Source organism: Theropithecus gelada, chromosome 10 (assembly GCF_003255815.1).
Source record: "Theropithecus gelada isolate Dixy chromosome 10, Tgel_1.0, whole genome shotgun sequence".
NCBI classification, from domain to species: domain Eukaryota; kingdom Metazoa; phylum Chordata; class Mammalia; order Primates; family Cercopithecidae; genus Theropithecus; species Theropithecus gelada.
In genome coordinates, this window is record NC_037678.1 from 9,406,579 (window position 1) to 9,426,023 (window position 19,445).

At 43.5% G+C, this 19,445-nt stretch overlaps 1 protein-coding gene and 1 pseudogene across 4 annotated transcripts in view; one reads left to right on the top strand and one right to left on the bottom strand.

The window, feature by feature from the left end:
• The window catches only part of LOC112632826, an 18,563-nt pseudogene extending 7,444 nt beyond the window's left edge, over positions 1 to 11,119 (top strand). The window contains exons 2-3 of one of the 2 annotated variants that reach the window (XR_003121453.1): positions 10,245 to 10,677; positions 11,004 to 11,119. The product of XR_003121453.1 is annotated as an acyl-CoA-binding protein pseudogene, transcript variant X2 (transcript). Of the gene's footprint in view, positions 1 to 10,240; positions 10,678 to 11,003 lie in introns of those variants that run through there. The other variant, XR_003121452.1, reaches the window with a different exon arrangement.
• EP300 (E1A binding protein p300) overlaps positions 1 to 19,445 on the bottom strand; it is a 94,478-nt gene that overhangs the window by 54,632 nt on the left and 20,401 nt on the right. For both annotated transcript variants that reach the window (XM_025398872.1, XM_025398873.1), the window contains exons 2-4: positions 13,512 to 14,146; positions 3,206 to 3,382; positions 1,419 to 1,680 (exon numbers count right to left, since the gene is read on the bottom strand). In XM_025398872.1, coding sequence (XP_025254657.1) covers positions 1,419 to 1,680; positions 3,206 to 3,382; positions 13,512 to 14,146 — 1,074 coding nt within the window. The remainder of the gene's footprint in view (positions 1 to 1,418; positions 1,681 to 3,205; positions 3,383 to 13,511; positions 14,147 to 19,445) is intronic.

Consider the following 19,445-nt stretch of genomic DNA (forward strand, 5'->3'; position numbering starts at 1 on the left):
TTTTTTTTTTGAGACGGAGTCTTGCTCTGTCACCCAGGCTGGAGTGCAGTGGCCGGATCTCAGCTCACTGCAAGCTCCTCCTCTCGGGTTCACGCCATTCTCCTGCCTCAGCCTCCCGAGTAGCTGGGACTACAGGCACCTGCCACTTCGCCCGGCTAGTTTTTTGTATTTTTTAGTAGAGACGGGGTTTCACCGTTTTAGCCAGGATGGTCTCGATCTCCTGACCTCATGATCCGCCCGTCTCGGCCTCCCAAAGTGCTGGGATTACAGGCTTGAGCCACCGCGCCCGGCCAGTCAATGGAATTTTTAAAATGCTTTGAGGTATAAATAGTTTTTAAATTGCACATACTGGCCAGGTGCGGTGGCTCATGCCTGTAATCCCAGCACTTTGGGAGGCCAAGGCGAGCAGACCACGAGGTCAGGAGATCGAGACCATCCTAGCCAACACGGTGAAACCGTGTCTCTACTAAAAATACAAAAAATTAGCCGGGCGTGGTGGCAGGTGACTGTAGTCCCAGCTACCCGGGAGGCTGAGGCAGGAGAATGATGTGAACCCGGGAGGTGGAGTCTGCAGTGAGCTGAGATGGCACCACCATACTCCAGCCTGGGCAACAGAGCAAGACTCTGTCCCAAAAAAATAAATAAATAAATAAATAAATAAAATTTAAAAATTGCACATATTTATGCACACTTTGTTTCTTTGAAATAGAGTTTGGCTTTATCGTCCAGGCTGGAGTGCAGTGGTATGATGTCGAATCACAGCAACCCCTGCCTCTTGGGCTTAAGCCATCCTCCCACCTCAGTCTCCCAAGTAGCTGGGACTACAGGCACACACCCAGACACCTGGCTGATGTTCTTTAGTATTTTTTGTAGAGACAAAGTTTCACCATATTGCCCAGGCTGGTCTTGAACTCCTGACCTCAAGTGATCTGCCCACCTCAGTCTCCCAAAGTGCTGGGATGACAGTCATGAGCCACCGTGCCCAGCCTTTTCTTTAAAGACATGGTCTCACATTGTCACCCAGGCTGGAGTACAGTGGTGCAATCATAGCACCCTGCAGCCTTGACTTCCTGGGCTCAAGCAATCCTCCTTTCTCAGTCTTCTTAGTCCCTCAGCTAGGACTACAGGGGCATCATGCCTGGAGAGGTCTTTCTATGTTGTCCAGGCTGATCTCAAACTCTTGGCCTCAAGCAATCCTCCCCACTTGGCCTACCAAAGTACTGGAATTATAAGTGTGAGCCAACACACCTGTTCTAATGTATACATTTTGGTGACTTTGTACATACATAGACACCATCACTACAATTAAGGTACTAAACATATCCATCACCACAGAATAGGACTTGATCACATTTTCCTTCTTCTCCCTGACTGTAAAAATTAATTGCTGAGTACAGTAACCCTGTGAATCCACTTACCTTGGCAAGACTTGCCTGACTGGCAGTGTGTCATGTGGTTTAGGACATTCTTCATTGTGCGACAGTGGGGAAGGTTGCACTGCCTCACTTCCCCATTGGCCTGCTCCCGGCGCTGGCACTTGTGAGCATGCAAAAGGAGAACAAGTTGCTGCTGGATGAGCTTGCGCTTCTCTGGATCAGCTGTATGTGCTCCAGAACCCATCCCTTGGGCAACTGGAGTCACCAGGCCTGGCTGCTGGACCTGCGGGGCTGGTTGTTGACCCTGAGAGATATAACAATATATTTAATGGTAGGAGTCATAGAGATGTGCATATTTTCAATTAAAACCTTTATGGTTAGTCTACTATAAGCCAGACTCCATTTTTCGACATAGGGAATTCATAAACCAAGGCTCCTACCTTTAAGAAGCTCGATTTAGTAAGAAAAAAATGACATTACGAAGTGATGTAAGTATGTATAATACACAGAGAGTAAAAGCAGAGAAAAGGACATGGTACACTCCAGTGGGAGAGGGAAGGGTGAGAAGGTGTCTGTAGTTAAAACCACACCCAAATTAGGTTTTAAAGAGCAATGAAGAACTCCTCAGGAGACTCGGCAAAGGGGTCTTTCAGATTGGCGAAAAACTACTTTCTCTAAACTCTGGGAGAAATTTAGTTTTTTAAATTAAAAAGTGAATATTTCAGGCCGGGCATGGTGTCTCACGCCTGTAACCCTAGCACTTTGGGAAGCCGAGGTGGGTGGACCACCTGAGGTCGGGAGTTCGAGATCAGCCTGACCAACATGGAGAAACCCTGTCTCTACTAAAAATACAAAGTTAGCCGGGCATGACAGCACATGCCTGTAACCCCAGCTACTCAGAAGGCTGAGGCAGGAGAATTGCTTGAACCCAGGAGGTGGAGGATGCAGTGAGCCGAGATCACACCACTGCACTCCAGCCTGGGCAACAAGAGTGAAACTTCGTCTCAAAAAAAAAAAAAGGGAACATTTCTCAGAATAGAGATGACATGTTTCATTCATCTGTATAGCTCTAGTACTTGGCAAAGTATCTGAAATATAGGCAGTCCATAAACATAATACAAAGGACAAAACTAAAAAGGCTGAGGCCGGAGAATGGCGTGAACCTGGGAGGCGGAGCTTGCAGTGAGCTGAGATCCGGCCACTGCACTCCAGCCTGGGCGACAGCGCGAGACTCCGTCTCAAAAAAAAAAAAAAAAAAACATCTGAAAGATCATTTTTTCAGACAATTTTTTCCAAAGTTGAATGCAGACACATTTACTATTAGTAATTTGAGTGTTGTTCAGAAACAACACTAGAAGTTTCTGAAAACTTTATGTAACAAAAATCACTGTTTAAAACAATACATTACTTTTAAGAGGGAATTTACTTTTGTGTAGTAGAATCAAATAATATTGATAAATATGGTCACTGAGAGTTCGAATCCTTTGCCAGAGAGTCCTTCCCCCAAAAGAGAAAGGTTCCACTTTCGCATCCTATGGAAATACTCACAAGACCAAGCTGCTGAATGGCAGGACCCTAAAACTTCAATGTAGCAGTCCACTTACCCCTGTTTGGATCAACACGCTCACTGATCAATAACCACAAGGAACAAAAAACCACAAGAAATGGAAAGGAAGCACAAGCCTCCTCACAGGGATGATGATTACATATCAATTTAGGATCCTAGTGGGTACAAACCCCGGTTTACATAATAGAAGGGTGAAAGTTTAACACAATTGTTTTGTCAAAATGCCAGTTTGAAAACAAGTCTGTAATGGATTAGTACTCACCATGCTGGGCATTCCTCCACCAGGAACTGTCTTTTTGTCCATAGTAAATGGAGATAAGTTATTTGATAGTACAGTCTTTGTCTGAATCTGGAGACCAAGGCCACTGGCTCCAATCTGCTGTCCAGGATTCTGAGTGTATGGTGAACCGTAAGGATTGGGGTTGTTCATCATTCCCATCTAAGAGTAAGAAACAAAAGAAAACAAAATGAGGAATAAAATTTAAGACATTATTATTCCTTTTCTGGTTTTACTTCCTAGTTCACAAAGACAGTTTCAAAGGAAATTCTCAGCTTCTATTAGAAAACACACTACAGCCTGGGCAACGTGGCAAAACCCCAGAACTACTAAAAAATACAAAAATCAGCTGGGCATGGTGGTGCATGCCTGTAGTCCCAGCTAATTGGAAGGCTAAAGTGGGTGATCAGTTAAGCCCGGGAGGTAGAGGTTGTAGGGAACTATGATCGCAATGGACCTAGTGGCGGGCCTGGCTACTCACACCTGCAATCCCACCATTTTGGGAGGCCAAGGCAGGAGGGTTTCTTGAGGCGAGGATTTTGCGAACAGCCTGGGGAACATGGTGAAACCCCATCTGTACCAAAATACAAAAAAACAAAGACAAACAAACAAACAAACAAAAAAACCAGTCCAGCACGGCGGCTCACACCTGTAATCCCAACACTTTGGGAGGCTGAGGCGAGTGGATCATGAGGTCAGATCAAGACCATCCTGGCTAACATGGTGAAACCCCGTCTCTACTAAAAATACACAAAATTAGCCGGACGTGGTGGCGGGCACCTGTAGTCCCAGCTACTTGGGAGGCTGAGGCAGGAGAATGGAGTGAACTCGGGAGGTGGAGCTTGCAGCGAGCCGAGATTGTGCCACTGCACTCCAGCCTGGGCGACAGAGCGCGACTCCATCTCAAAAAAAAAAAAAAAAAAAAAAGAAAAGAAAAGAAAAAAAAAGAAAAGCTGGATGTGGTGGCATGTGCCTGTGGTCCCAGCTACTCAGGAGGCTGAGGCAGGAGGATCACCTAAGCCTGGGAGGTCAAGGCTGCAAAAGTAATCAGGCCACCGCACTCCAGCCTGGGCAACAGAGTGAGACGCTGTTTCCAAAACAGAAATAAACAAACAAAAAAAACCCACTATACAAAATATGCTAATGACAATACATTTTCAAGATTAAGATCAAAATTCAGATTTAGGGGCCTTGGGTATGGTAAATTTACAGAGCTATTTTCGTAAATATTTGAAATAAAGATGTTTTAGAAATACTTTTAATCATCTTAATTCTATCTGCTAAACAAGGTTTGCCATTCATTTCCATTAAGTCATACATGATGCTCTTTGGCAAATTCAACTTAATAAGCCATCTGGCCGGGCGCGGTGGCTCAAGCCTGTAATCCCAGCACTTTGGGAGGCCGAGACGGGCGGATCACGAGGTCAGGAGATCGAGACCATCCTGGCGAACACGGTGAAACCCCGTCTCTACTGAAAATACGAAAAACTAGCCGGGCGAGGTGGCGGGCGCCTGTAGTCCCAGCTACTTGGGAGGCTGAGGCAGGAGAATGGCGTAAACCCGGGAGGCGGAGCTTGCAGTGAGCTGCGATCCGGTCACTGCACTGCAGCCTGGGCGACAGAGCGAGACTCCGAAGCCATCTAACCCCTTTGTCATGCTCAAGCATTTGAATGTTTTCTTATTTTCTTTTTTTTTTTTTGACTATTAAAAAATAGAGACAGGGTCTTGCCATGTTGCCCAGGCTGGTCTCAATCTCCTGGGGTCTAGCAATCCTTCTACCTCAGCTTTCCAAAGTGCTGGGATTATAGGTGTGAGCCACCACGCTCGGCCTCATTTGAATAATTCCTGTATTTTGTTTATATAGAAAGTAGAAAACAGAGGGTTTGGGAATATGTCTTTTTTGTGTAGGGACACTGATAACAGTTTTTTTTTTAAACTTCTGATTCTGACTCCTTTACATAGAGCATGTGAAAGTCCAGACTCCACACCATTCCTTACTGTTTTAAACCTAGCTGTTCTATTAAGTCACCTGCTCGGCCCTTCAAGTCATTTGATTTTGCAACCCTGATGTACTTTTCTGTTTTTGAGACGAAGTCTCGCTCTGTCACCCAGGCTGGAGTGCAGTGGGGCAAATCTTGGCTCACTTCAACCTCTGCCTCCTGGGTTCAAGCCGTTCTCCTGCCTCAGCCTGAGTAGCTGGGACTACAGGTGTGCGCCACCATGCTCAGCTAATTTTTTTACTTTCAGTCAGGACGGGGTTTCACCATGTTGGCCAGGCTGGCCTCGAACTCCTGACCTCAAGTGATCTGCCCACCTCGGCCTTCCAAAGTGCTAGGATTACAGGCGTCAGCCACTGTGTCAGCTCCCTATGTACTTTAAAAAGTAGTTTCTTTTCTATATTTAAGTTCACCTGGAGCCAATATACTGTAATAATAATTGAAAAACAGCATTGATTATTCAAAGGTCAAACATTTTACTGATAATGAAAATTATAAAAATGCATTTTCATTAATCTTTCAAATTAATTATTTTAAATAATTCAAAAACGGGGTCAACTTTATATCCCAAACAAAGTTTGAAGCCACCCGCCTCTTCTGTCAAATTACACAGAGCATCCCAACTATAAGTCAACATCACTACTAGAAACACTGAGTAGCTGGGCACAGGGGCTCACGTCTGTAATCCCAGTACTTTGGGAGGCCGAGGCGGGTGGATCACGAGGTCAGGAGATCGAGACCATGGTGAAACCCCGTCTCTACTAAAAATACAAAAAAACTTAGCCAGGCGCGGTGGTGGGCGTCTGTAGTCCCAGCTACTTGGGAAGCTGAGGCAGGAGAATGGCGTGAACCCGGGAGGCGGAGCTTGCAGTGAGCGGAGATCATGCCATGGCACTCCAGCCTGAGCGGCAGAGCAAGACTCCATCTCAAAAAAACAAAACAAAACAAAACAAAAAAAACATTGAGCAAGCACTCAGAATAACTCAAGATGCTATAGCTACTGCCCAAGTAAAGGATTCATACCAGACTTCTCTGTCTGCCAAGACCAGTCAAAGGGTCCTTCAATTCTACCTGTAAAAGCACACATGCACACTAAAATCTTTCCCATGTATTCCTACCCACTGTGACTGTCTCAACTCAAACCTATCCCAGTGCTTGTACAGACTGTGGACAACAGGTTTGCCTGTCCTCTGTTTTCACCTGCCTCTATAAAAGAAAAAAATCAATCCCACAGTACGTATACCAAAGTCTTTATGAAGTCTGACTACCTACCTATGGTATCTTATATAAATTTCCCATACTGATTTTTTAAAATCTGAAAGTATCATGCTCCTTGAGCCTCCAGCATTTGCCTCAAGCTTTTCCTTTTCCCTACAACTGAACAGTAGCACACTTCCTTTCCTATTTGACTCCTTAATGCTAACCTGGAAATAAACACCAAGTTCACAGAGAGGCATTTTCTGTTGGTTCCTTAGATAGTAAAACCTAACTAAGAAACACCTGCAGATTCTACTCATCCTTATAATTTCAAATGTTACTACCTCTGTGAAGCATCTGTTTTAGACAGGTACAGAGCTCTTGATAAAATCTTTTTCTTTTAAATTTTCTATAAAAAGACAGGGTCTCACTCTATTTGTATGGTACCACCATACAAATAGCTACCTCAACTAAAAAGACAGAGGGTGAAGAAGCCACAAGCAGTTCTAGGCAGCTACAAGAAATGGGTCCTGCAGACAACTGTTCTTTTTTGGAAAAAAGAAAAGTAGAGATGGGGTCTCATTATGTTGCCCGGGCACATCTAACTTCTGGCTTCAAGAGATCCTCCCACCTCAGCCTCTGTTGCCTAGGCTGGAGTGCAGTCGCATAATCATAGCTCACTGTAATTCTCAACCTCTGGGCTCAAGCAATTCTCCCATCTCAGCCTCCCATGTAGGTGGGACTACAAGGCTGCACCACCATGCCCAGCTAATTTTCACTTTTATTTTTGTAGAGATGTTGTCCAGGAGTTGACCGAACTCCTAGCCTCAAGCAATCCTTCTGCCTAAGTGCTGGGATTACAGGTATCTCCCACCATGCCTGGCCTAAAATTTATTCTTTAAATCATATGCAGTATCTATACTCTGCAAATCTATATGAATATGACATCTTTATTGGTTCGGCAGTTTGCCTGTATTTTAAAAAAGTCAAATTTTTTTTTTTTTTTTTTTTTTTGAGACAGAGTCTCGCTCTGTCGCCCAGGCTGGAGTGCAGTGGCGCGATTTCGGCTCACTGCAAGCTCCACCTCCCGGGTTCACGCCATTCTCCTGCCTCAGCCTCCCAAGTAGTTGGGACTACAGGCGCCCGCCACCATGCCCGGCTAATTTTTTTATTTTTAGTACAGACGGGGTTTCACCGTGTTAGCCAGGATGGTCTCGATCTCCTGACCTCGTGATCCGCCCGTCTTGGCCTCCCAAAGTGCTGGGATTACAGGCGTGAGCCACCGCGCCCGGCCGACAAAAAATTTTTAATCTTCTTTATGCTATTACCAAAAAAATGAAAAAAAAAAAAAAAAAAAAAAAGTTGAACATTTTCATTTTCCAGATGAAATTCAGAGACTAAGGTAAGTAATTTACAAGAATGATTTACAAGTACTTTACAAGTGGCAGTTTGATGGAAGCATAAAAGAATGAGGTGGCCTGAAATGAGTAGCATTCAGAGAAAATAATTTCTTGGCCAAGCGCAGGGGCTCACGCCTGTAATACCAGCACTTTGAGAGGCAGAGGTGGGTGGATCACCTGAGGTCAGGAGTTTGAGACCAGCCTGGCCAACATGGTGAAACCCTGTTTCTACTAATACAAAAATTATCTGGGCTTGGTGGCACACACCTGTAATCCCAGCTACTCGGGAGACTGAGGCAGGAGAATCACTTAAACCTGGGAGGCAGAGGTTGCAGTGAGCCAAGATTGCGCCATTGCACTCCAGCCTGGGTGACAAGAGTGAAACTCTGTCGAAGAGCGGAGGGGAGCGAAGGGGAGGGGAGGGGAGGGGAGAGGAGGGGAGGGGAGAGGAGGGGAGGGGAGAGGAGGGGAGGGGAGGGGAGGGGACCTTCTTGCCAAAAAGACTGCAGAGGCAACAGAATGCAGAAACAGGTTTAAATCAAGTCCAGGCTACTTTTGGTAGTTACAAATCTGGCTGCAAGTGCTGCTGCCGCCTATGTTTTTCTTTTTTTTTTTCTTTTTTAAAGTACTAGTATTTATCTAATGTGGCTCCAGTAATATGCATACCTATACATGGGGGAGTTGTTTCACCTGTTTCTTATTAGCATGAAAATTCATGATAGACATAACATGAAAGTCATTCTATCACAGAACCCGCAAGACAGACAATAAATTATGCCCTCAAGAGTCCTATTATCTGAATCAACAAAATGCTGGAATTTCTAAGCTGCCTTGTTGTCTCTTGTTAATAAATGTAATGTCTTTATCCAAATATTTCCCCAATTTGGTCCTTCATGATTGCATGCCTTGCCTGCCTAGACCAACTGAATTTCAACCAGTTCCTGACACTGCTTGTTCCCTTAATCACGATGCATTACCTGGAAACTCCAAGCTCCTCTATGGGCAGACTATGGGTTCAAATACACAGACTACACTGATTGCTGAGATCAGCTGGCAGTAATTTCTTCCTGACACTTTTGGTCACTGTGACCAAAAAAGATTCTCTAGTTTTTGTTTTTCCATCTCCCACAGAGATCTGTTGAAGAGTTAGAAAATAAAATAACAACCAACCTCCAGATCATTGCCCCTTCTATCTCCTGAGCCCCACTTCTTTACTCCCCACACTAAATGTAATAAGGAATATTTTGTACTTAATTTCTGCTACACTATAGTTTTTTGATCTTGTTTCTTTCTCCATAGCTAATATACTCCAGATGTCCAATGACCTACCACCATACAAATAGCTACCTCAACTAAAAAGACAGAGGGTGAAGAAGCCACACACAGTTTTAGGCAGCTACAAGAAATGGGTCCTGCAGACAACTGTTCTTTTTTGGAAAAAAGAAAAGTAGAGATGGGGTCTCATTATGTTGCCCGGGCACATCTAACTTCTGGCTTCAAGAGATCCTCCCACTTCAGCCTCCCAAAGTGGTAGGAATACAGACGTGAGCCACTGAGCCATGCCTATTTTTTCTTCTTGAAAAAAAATGTGGCCAGGCTCAGTGGCTCCTGTCTGTAATCTGAGCACTTTGGAAGACCAAGGTAGGTGGATTGCTTGATGCCAGGAGGCTGAGAACAGCCAGGACAACATAGTGAGACCCTGTCTCAACAAAAATAAAAATAACTGGCAGGGCATGGCAGTCCCTGTAATACCAGCTACTTAGGTGGCTGAGGTAGGAGGATCGCTTAAGCCTGGGAGATCAAGGCTGCAAGTGAGCTGTGATGGTGCCACTGCACTCCAGCCTGGGTGACAGAAAGAGATCCTGTCTCGAAAACAAAAGTAACTTAAAAACATTTTGGATTTGATTAGTTTATGCTGAATCTAAAGATTGGGGTAAAAGGCAATATGATCCAAGTTTCTTCCCATAAATCACCATGGGTCAGACTTTTGGAAGACAGCTGTAGTAGTAACATCACCACCTGCCTGCACATCCTGAACCACAGATTCCTCCATGAAAAGAACTGTGTGCAAAAGCTGATGTCATCTGCCAACAGGCTTACAGTCATCAAATCTCACTGAAAACTTCGTCACACCTTAAATCCTAATTCTTAAATATCATGAGTCTTAGGAGTTTTAGAAGAAACGTAATGAGTATAATTCACTCTACAAGATAATTTTAGGACTTGGTACAGTGGAAGGGCAACTGCTGGTGTGGGTGTGCCATGACACCAGGATAATTTTTTTTTTTTTTTGGTAGAGATGGAGGTCTCACCAGCTGGGGCTGGTCTGGAATGATTCTAGGTGTGAACTGCTGCACCCAGCCTTAAGTGGTTATCTTATCCTAAACCTACATAACTTAAAATTTTTTTTAAAATTTATTAAACAGGAGCGATCGTTTCCTGGTCCTTGCCTCCTCCGCGGTCTCCCTGGAGTTCTTGCAAGGCAGCCAGGGTGTCTCAGGCTGAGTTTGAGAAAGCTGCAGAGGAAGTTAAGCACCTTAAGACCAAGCCAGCCGATGATGAGATGCTGTTCATCTATGGCTGCTACAAACAAGCAACCGTGGGTGATGTAAATACAGAACGGCCCAGGATGTTGGACTTCACGGGCAAGGCCAAGTGGGATGCCTGGAATGAGCTGAAAGGGACTACCAAGGAAGATGCCATAAAAGCTTACATCAACAAAGTAGAAGAGCTAAAGAAAAAATACGGGATATGAGTGACTGGATTTGGTTAGTAGGCCATGTGTTTCTCCTAAACTGAGACAATGCCTTGTTTTTTCTAATACCGTGGATGGTGGGAATTCCGGAAAATAACCAGTTAGCCAGCCGGGCGCGGTGGCTCAAGCCTGTAATCCCAGCACTTTGGGAGGCCGAGACGGGCGGATCACGAGGTCAGGAGATCGAGACCATCCTGGCTAACACGGTGAAACCCCGTCTCTACTGAAAATACGAAAAACTAGCCGGGCGCGGTGGCCGGCGCCTGTAGTCCCAGCTACTCGGGAGGCTGAGGCAGGAGAATGGCGTAAACCCGGGAGGCGGAGCTTGCAGTGAGCTGAGATCCGGCCACTGCACTCCAGCCTGGGCGACAGAGCAAGACTCCGTCTCAAAAAAAAAAAAAAAAAAAAAAAAAAAAAAAAAAATAACCAGTTAGCCCAGCTACTCAAGGCTGCTCACCATACAGCTCTAACAGATTAGAGGCTAAAACGATCACTGACCTTCCTTGAGTAGTTTTTATATCAATTAAAAGTGTATTTGTTACTTTAAAAATATATATATATTAAACATTTAAATCTCCCTCATTTGTCAAACACTGATATAAGTACTTTACAAAATATCAATATAGGCAGGCTCACTTTAAAATAAGGAAATAGGTCCGGGCGCGGTGGCTCATGCCTATAGTCCCAGCAGCACTTTGGGAGGCCGAGATGGGCAGATCACTTGAGGTCAGGAGTTCACAATGAGCCTGGGCAACGTGGTGAAACCCCTTCTCTACTAAAAATACAAAAATTAGCCAGGCATGGTAGCACATGCCTGTGGTCCCAGCTACTTGGAAGCCGAGGCAGGAGAACTGCCTGAACCCAGGAGGCAGAGGTTGCAGTGATACAAGATCACACCACTGCACTCCAGCACTGGCAACAGCAAGACTCTAATAAACATAAAATAAGGAAATAAAATATCATTTAACAGAAGTTTAAAATTTGAATTCCTCCTTCATATCAAAACACAAGCTCCACAAGGACAGGAATTTTTGTTTTGTTCACTTTTATATAAACCCATTTTCTGAAAGAAATTTAGATTACAACCGTAATAGTGCCACACCCCCAAGTAGTTGTCAATGAGTCTTTCCTTCCTTTATTTTTCTCCATAGCACTTACCTGGCATACTCTAAAATTCGTATCTTATGTGCACAGTAGAAAGTAGGTTACATGAAGTAAATTCATTCACTACTTTAACCCTTAAGTATTTTGTCCACCAGGGAGGGTTTATTTTAAGTCTGGCATCCCTCCTCTCCATAGCAGAATTGGTGGCAAGGACTTTATCTCTTCATAGCTATGTTCCTAGATTCCAGAAAAGGTACTTAATAATTTACCTTATTGTTTCTTTTCTCACTCCAAATATTCTAAGTAAGCTACACTGACACGGCAATCTAAAAGTGTCAGAGGCTGGGTGCAGTTGCTCACACCTGTAATCCTGGCACTTTGGGAGGCTGAGACAAGAGGATCACTTGAGCCCAGAAGGAGTTTGAGATTAGCCTGAGCAACATAGTGAGACCCCACCCCATCTCTTAAAAAAAAAAAAAAAAAAAAAATCAGCCAGGCGTGGTGGTGCACGCCTTTAGTTCCAGCTACTCGGGAGGCTGAGGAGAGAAGATTGTTTGAGCCTGGCAGGTTGAGGCTGCAGTAAGCCATGATTAAGCCAGCGCACTCCAGCCTGGGCAGCACAAGAAGACTCTGTCTCAAAAACAAACAAACAAAAAAATAAGTGGCAGGAGGTGAGGGGCAGAAAGCGAGAACCTACAAAGCAGGAATGCTAAAACAGAATCCTAACTTGTCAATATTCTTGTAGCAAAAAAACCATTTAAGGCTTCTGAATTCCTACATGTCATCCCAGTTTCCCCCAACACAAGTTTTTCCATCTGTCTTCAATTCACATTTGCAGTCTCTGTCACCATCAAGGTTCTCTTTTTTTTTTTTTCCCCTTAAATAGAAGATGGGGGTCAATGCTACCTGGTTGGTCTCTAACTCCAAGGTGCAAGAGATCCTCCTGCCTTGGCCTCCCAAAGTGCTGGGATTATAGGCATGAGCCACTGCACCCAATATTCTCAGGAACACAGAAGTCCTGATACCTGCTCAAATTATTCCTGTTACAGAGAAAACCTGCTCCTGACTCCTTGTGAAAATTGTACCTATCTCCAACTTAATCTTCCAAGTGAAGCCATCATGCCAGGCACTGGCAACCATAGTGTGATCCCATTTTAAGAAAAACGGATAAAATATGTAAAGAAAAATATGGAGAAATAAGCACTGAAGTATGTGTGATTATGTCTTATTTATGTATACAGGGTACACATTTAAAGAGTTTAAAGTATTTTAAATAATATACTTAGCATTCTCTAAGCTAACAGAAGTCTTTGGCCAAGTTCTGGTTCACTGAAACATCTACACTGTTGAGGTCTCATATAAACAAATGCACCTTAATTTCCATCAACCAATAAAGAAAAATACCAGTTAATACATTTCTTAGAATAAATGTCTCTCTTGAAAACCAAGGAGAGTCAAAGCAATAGGAACAAATGGAGTCTCCATCTGAAGATAGTGTAATGCCATCCATCTCCAAACTGTAATTTTATAAGGAGGCTACAAGGCTAAACTGGACTTGGAAATGAGATAAAAACATTCCAATACTTGTGCCAGAGAGAACCAGTATTAGCCAGCAATCATTTGGAAGTATGAAGTTATAGAATACCAGTTGTAAAATAAATGTTTTACTTAAATTTAATACAGGCACTTCTTAAAACTTATGACAGCCCACAGTAAATTCCTGTCGTGTAGTATGTGGAAACTGCTATACAATGTAAGGCAAACCCTCCATCCCTCCATCTGTCATGGCAATACTCACATGTGTGCCAATTGTGCACACAAACCATAACTGTACTTACCTTAAGAGGCTGGGGGCCTCTCAATCCTGTTTGTCCTCCCATCTGGGGAGAGCCCTGCTGAAGAGGCTCAGTCAGTAAGTTGCCAGCACTTCCCATGCCTGGGTTTGGGTACTGCATATTCTGTCGCCCTCGGCCTGCTCCAATCGAACCGTTCATGACTTGATTAGGCATTATCCCTTGTCCATTGCCTGCAGCCAACATTCCAGGATTCATGCCAGCATTCATCCCTGTGTTCATTCCCATGGCAGGCTGATTTACTGGACTGTTCATCATACCTGTTGACTGCGTGGGACCCTGATTTGGTCCACTAGTGCCCATCCCCATGTTGGGAGAAGTCAAGCCTGCCTGTGTCATTGGGCTTTTCACCATGCTATTTATCAAACCTAATCCAGGACTGTTTTGTTGGGCCTGGCTGGCCATGACTTGACCTGGGCCACCAACTCCCATATTGAGGTTAGGGGAACTACCAGATCGCAGCAATTCTGATAGCTGTTTATGTTTAGAAGCTGCATCTTGTACTATGCCAAGACTTGTCTGAAGCTGATTAATATCACCACCATTGGTTAGTCCCAGTTCTGTAGAGTTGATTAATTCATCTGGTAAGTCGTGCTCCAAGTCAAACAGAGAGCCAAAATCTAAAAGCAAAGGGAAAACATAAAGGTCAAAGTATGACAAAACCAAAATTTAAAAACTGCCCTATATTTTGTTCTTAATAAGCATTAAATATCATTTCCAAACCTCACTCCACGTTTTTCTATTTATTTGAGACAGGGTCTTGCTCTGTTGCCCAGGCTGGAGTGCAGTGGCGCAATTTTGGCTCACTGTAACCTCCATCCACAGGTTCAAGTGATTCTACCATCTCAGCCTCCCAAGTAGCTGCAACCACAGGTGCGCACCACCACACCTGGCTAAATTTTGTATTTTTAATAGAGGTGGGGCTTGACATGTTGACCTGGCTGGTCTTGAACTCCTGAGCTGAAGCTATCTGTCCGCGTCGGCCTTCCAAAGTGCTGGGATTACAGGCGTGAGCCACCACACGCAGCCCTATATATTATTTGTATCGTAGTTTTTTAGGTCATACTAAAACAATTGTATAGATTTTTTAAATTGAGGGGATATTTGGTTACCTCAACAGACTTAAAACACTTAAGAACTGTACCTAAAATAAGACCAAGGAATAAAGGGATTGAAAGTACAACACCCCCCAACAATGATAGACTGGATAAAGAAAAATGTGGCACATATACACCATGGAATACTACGCAGCCATAAAAAAGGATGAGTTAATGTCCTTTGCAGGGACAAGGATGAAGCTGGAAATCATCATTCTCAGCAAAATAACATAGGAAAAGAAAACCAAACACCGCATGTTCTCACTCATAAGTGGGAGAGCGAACACATGGACACAGAGAGGTGAACATCACACACCAGGGCCTGTCGGGGAGTGGGGGGCTAGGGAGGATAGCATTAGGACAAATACCTAATGTAGATGACAGATTGATGGGTGTAGCAAACCACCATGGCACGTATATACCTATGTAACAAACCTGCATGTTCTGCACATATATCCCAAAGCTTAAAGTATAAATTTTTTTAAAAACCCTAGCATTCTAAATAATGTTATAGAATTAGCGTAATAATTGAAATAAAGTTTTATTTTTAGTTAAAAAAAAAAAAACACAACACCCATTACTACATGGGTTGCCAGCTAAAGGTTTGTATCCACCATCATGGAAAAAAGAAATGCAATTAAGCTGTATTAATATTCCCAAGTTCCTTAGAAGAACAATTAAAATAACTTATCTATACACAAACTAAACTCAGGATGGGAAAAAAAACATTTTAAATATTGTAATACATAAAGACAGACAACTGATACAAAAGACCCGTCATTTGTGGAACATTCAGTGTGTGCTCCAGTTAAGCAGAGGGCTATCCACCATTTTTACCAAATTCCTATATAGTACCTGTCTCAAAGTAGGCCCTCAACAGGCTGGGTTTTTGACCTGTAGCCTACAGAATAGCTTTCCTTAACCAAAATCTAGCCAGAATAGGGTACAAAACCATGCCTCTGGCTCCTTCACCATCCAAACCACCCCTATCAAGAACAGTGCTAGACTAGCCCTGGAGGTTCACATCTGTAATCTCAGTACTTTGGGAGACCAAGGCAGGAGGAATTCTTCAGCCCAGGCCAACACAGCAAGACCCTGTCTCTAGAAATAATAAAGTTAGCTGGGTGGGGTGGCACTAGGCTATAGTCCTAGCTATTCAGGAGGCTAAGGTGGGAGCATTACTGGAGTCCAGGAATTTGAGGTTGTAGTGAGCTCTAACTGCACAACTGCACTCCAGCCTGGGTGACAGAGCAAGACTCTGTCTCAATAAAGAACAAACAAACAAAACAGGGTGCTAAGTATAGATTAATGCAGGGTTTCTTAACCTTGGCACTTAACATTTTGAGCTGTGTGATAATTCTTCGTTGTGGGTGGAGGGGGACTGTCGTGCGCCCTCGAGTATCATCAGGAGACTCCTGGTCTTTCTACTTATGCCAGTAGCACCCATATCCCAATTGTGACAATCAAAACTGTCTCCAGACATCACCAAACGTCCCCTGGGGGAACAAAATTACTCAATATTGACCTACTGACAGTATTAACCTATTATAGAAATTATTTGAGTTTTCTTCCCTTTTAATTCTCTACAGTAGTTTTCACATTAAAGAGGCATTACTGGGAGCTGGGCACAGTGGTACACACCTATAGTCCCAGCTACTCAGGAGGCTGAGGCAAGAGGATAGCTTGAGCCCAGGAATTCACATCAAGTCTGGGCAACACTGTGAGACCCTGTCTACTAACAACAACAAAAACTCTACAGCTATTAGCCTCTTAAAAAACAGTCCATCCCTTGAAGACAAAATATTTTCTTAATGGTCTACTGGATCCAATCAATCTTGGTTCCTAAGTATGACTCTTTCTGTATGTGCCCTTCCTATTCTTGTTTTTTTTTTCTTTCCTTCCCAGTCCTGCTCCTTCTATATCTTACAGCATTTTATCATGTCACTGAAATTTTTATCTCCGGGTTTGCCTCCTCTCCTCCCCCTGCCATCCCTTGTGACCACCCCTCACTCCACTCATGCACTCTTTGGGAAGGACATGTTTTACCACTTATACACCAACTCCTTGCCTACAGCGTAACATAGTAAGCACATGATCATATACGAACTAAACCAAATTGTATCCCAAGATCTCAGGGCATGATTTAGAGTCCAGAGTTTTACAGAATTACTCTTTCCTTTTAAAATATCATATGGGCTGGGCGCGGTGGCTCAAGCCTGTAATCCCAGCACTTTGGGAGGCCGAGACGGGCGGATCATGAGGTCAGGAGATCGAGACCATCCTGGCTAACATGGTGAAACCCCGTCTCTACTAAAAAATACAAAAAACTAGCCAGGCGAGGTGGCGGGCGCCTGTAGTCCCAGCTACTCAGGAGGCTGAGGCAGGAGAATGGCGTAAACCCGGGAGGCGGAGCTTGCAGTGAGCTGAGATCCAGCCACTGCACTCCAGCCTGGGCGACAGAGCGAGACTCCGTCTCAAAAAAATAAATAAATAAAATAAAATAAAATAAAATAAAATATTATATGGGCTCCTCCATCAAAAATGTGTCACAAGGCTGAGTACTCTGGCTCACACCTGTAATCCCAGTACTTTGTGAAGCTGAGGAGGACAGATGGCTCGAGCTCAGGAGACCAGCCTGGGCAACATGGCAAAAACCAAACTGTACAAAAAAATACAAAACTTAGCCAGGCCTGGTGGCCTGTGCCTGTCCCAGCTACTACAGAGGCTGAAGGAGGAGGATCACGGCAGCTTAGGTGACTCTAGCCTGGGTGACAGAGGGAGATCCTATCTCAAACAACCACCACCACCACCACCCAAATGTGTAACAAAACTGACTTAAACTCACTATTCAAAAATGACTGCTTAATATACTGATATAGTTCCTTATTTCCTTATATTTATGTGATTTACAAAACTGAGATCGTACTTTACTTGCAATTTTTACTTTTCCCTTGGAGTATCCAAGAAAATATTTTATCATTAGCATAGTGAACATAGAGGGCAAAAAAAATCTTCACTTTAGAAATTTTAAAAGCAGGCAGTGGTAAGTTACAGCAGAAATCACAAAGGAAATTGAGTAATAAAAAATATATTTCAAAACCTAAAGGCCTATGTTAGAAAATAGAGTTAAAAATTAATGAATTCTCCAGTGAGTCTCCTGAGGTTGCTAAAAAATAGTGAATTAAGTATACAAATTATATGAGAAAAATAGTATTTATAGGAAGAAGACAAAGATAAAAGCATAAATGAAAGAGAAAATACGAATGTAACAGCATTACCAAAACTAGAAGTTAGTTTTTTGCAGTAACAAAAGATGAACTTCAAGAAGGTTAAGAAAAAAAGAAAATTAAAAGACAAAGCAATACTATTATCAACTTTATACAAAAAAATGAAAATATACAAAACAAATACATTCCAGAGAAAATACTCAAACCTTAGCAAAAAAAGAAATAATATAGGATATGGAATGTCCCAGTTTCTCCAACAAATTCATAGCGTAAGCTGGGAGGTGGAATCCTCATTCAAACAAGACAACTATAAAAACATCTTGAAATGAGAGTAAGGGATATTTAAGTACAGACTGAGTAATGGGTGATATTAAGAAATCATTAACTAGCCGGGCGCGGTGGCTCAAGCCTGTAATCCCAGCACTTTGGGAGGCTGAGACGGGCGGATCACGAGGTCAGGAGATCGAGACCATCCTGGCTAACACGGTGAAACCCCGTCTCTACTTAAAATACAAAAAAATTGGCCGGGCGAGGTGGCGGCGCCTGTAGTCCCAGCTACTCGGGAGGCTGAGGCAGGAGAATGGCGTGAACCCGGGAGGCGGAGCTTGCAGTGAGCAGAGATCGCGCCACTGTACTCCAGCCTGGGTGACAGAGCGAGACTCCGTCTCAAAAAAAAAAAAAAAAAAAAAAAAAAGAAATCATTAACTTTATTGACTACAACAATGGCATAAAAGATACACACTGAAATATTTCTGGTGAAATGACATGGTTAGGATTTGCTTTAAAATACTGCAGCAAAAAAAGGGTGGAAGGGTGGTATACTAGTAAACTTGAAGCTGGGTAACAGGCACATGGGATTTCTTTATAATATATTCTATTACATTGAAATTTCCCATTTATAAAAGTTTAAAAGAAAACCACATGGGAAGCCAGACCACTGTAATCCTACTACTACTAAAGAAAATAAATCCTTGGTTAATTTTTCCATAAAGAAAGCACCATATCCGAACTGTTTACAGGCATGCCCTACACCAAACGTTCAAGAAAAAGACAATTTCAAGCTAACACAAATACTTCTAAAAAAACCCAGAAATAATATTATAGAAATTACACATGGCCAATATAAAAAAACACAGGCCAACCTTCTTCATGGACACAGAAACAAGACTCTTTAAAGAGAGCAAACCAAAGTCTCAAAAACCATCATCAAGTTGGGATAATCCCAGGAATCTAGGGGACACCAGAACATCTATAAACTGTCATTCACCATAGTAACAAAGGATAAAGAAAATATAAGATTCATCTTGGCCGGGCGCGGTGGCTCAAGCCTGTAATCCCAGCACTTTGGGAGGCCGAGACGGGCGGATCACGAGGTCAGGAGATCGAGACCATCCTGGCTAACACGGTGAAACCCCGTCTCTACTAAAAAAATACAAAAAAACTAGCCGGGCGAGGTGGCGGGCGCCTGTAGTCCCAGCTACTCAGGAGGCTGAGGCAGGAGAATGGCGTAAACCCGGGAGGCGGAGCTTGCAGTGAGCTGAGATCCGGCCACTGCACTCCAGCCTGGGCGACAGAGCCAGACTCCGTCTCAAAAA